Genomic DNA, 1,283 nt, shown 5'->3' with positions numbered 1-1,283 from the left:
ATTTAATTGTAAATAACATGCAATTAAGTGTCTGAAAACATTACAACCAGTTCACCGTATATTCTTTTAAATTAAATTATTTCCGTAATAAACATAAAAGCAAAGTCCTTAATATCTATAGATTAAATTGTGCGTCATGGCTATTCTTACCTGAAGCTCCTCAATTTTAGACAGGTAATACTGTCGGAGACCAGATCCTCCTTTACTGTCCTCAATATCCATCTGTAAAAAAATTATTATTAACAATAATATTAATAACATAAACAATCAGTTTATTAATAGTCAGTGCCAGGTAAAGTGATGTGATTATTAATGCCGTTTTATTAGAAATGATCCATTTAACTTGTTACGATCAGTAATGAGAGATTTCTCATGTTATGCTTCGAAAGTAAAGATTTCTGTTATGAAGTTATGACCAGATAGGAGCGATTTCGATTCTGTGTTATGATCAGACTCTGAGATGTGATTATCGGAGATTTCTTCTCTTATTATAAGACATAAAATATTTCTATTGTTTTAACTAGTGATTTCGCATGCTATAACAAAACATTCATCAAACATATGTTGTGTTTTAACCAGTTACACCATGTTATGATCAGTCCCAGTCAGTGTGACACAATGAGACAGCAAACTCTGCTTCAATCCGAGCAAACGAGTCTTAAAGTCAGCCATTCTCTTATGTTTCCAAACACTACAATTATAGCAGGTTCCTCATATGCAATATGTGATGCTGACTTATAAAACACAGCTAACTGTGCTGTTCATATTTTTCGATTTAATAGAAAAATATCACTTACTTGCTCGATCCCGTCCAGCGCCATCTTGGACATACAAACTTCCGTCCGTCAGTGGCGCTATTTCCGCTTTGTTTTCCTCGGGCAGAATGCCGACTGATGGATGTGTGCTCTAGCGCCAACGTCACGCTGGAGAGGCTTCCTGTCGTTGCATTTAACCACGAGGAATAATGCGGAATTGGTAACGGTAAGTGGACAGTCAGGGTATGGCATACCGTTTTAACATTTAATCCTTGAAACGCACTAGTGTCTATTTGCATGCTATTTTATGCTACTAGTATCTATTTCATTTGGTAAGCTACTAGATACTAGTGCTTATTCTTAAGGCAGTGCTCATTCTTACTAGTAACTTTTTAAAGATAGTGTTTTGTTCAGTAGATAGTAGTAATTAGTTACTAGTTAATTCAATAGTGACTAGTACCTACATTGTTATTGACTTCTATGGGGATCTGTCATTCAGATACCAACTATTCAGTTCTGACTAGTATA

At 35.2% G+C, this 1,283-nt stretch overlaps 1 protein-coding gene across 1 annotated transcript in view; it reads right to left on the bottom strand.

Annotated features, from left to right (window-relative positions):
- The window catches only part of LOC107569174 (26S protease regulatory subunit 8-like), a 15,401-nt gene extending 14,503 nt beyond the window's left edge, over nucleotides 1–898 (bottom strand). The window contains exons 1-2 of the mRNA XM_016255182.1: nucleotides 798–898; nucleotides 151–222 (exon numbers count right to left, since the gene is read on the bottom strand). Coding sequence (XP_016110668.1) covers nucleotides 151–222; nucleotides 798–830 — 105 coding nt within the window. The 5' untranslated portion in view covers nucleotides 831–898. The remainder of the gene's footprint in view (nucleotides 1–150; nucleotides 223–797) is intronic.
- Nucleotides 899–1,283: the final 385 nt, after the last annotated feature.

Source organism: Sinocyclocheilus grahami, unplaced genomic scaffold, assembly GCF_001515645.1.
Source record: "Sinocyclocheilus grahami isolate Dianchi unplaced genomic scaffold, SAMN03320097.WGS_v1.1 scaffold1321.1, whole genome shotgun sequence".
In the NCBI taxonomy this organism is placed as follows: Eukaryota; Metazoa; Chordata; class Actinopteri; order Cypriniformes; family Cyprinidae; genus Sinocyclocheilus; species Sinocyclocheilus grahami.
Note: the sequence above shows the minus strand (reverse complement) of the source record. Positions and strands in the feature narration are given on the sequence as shown.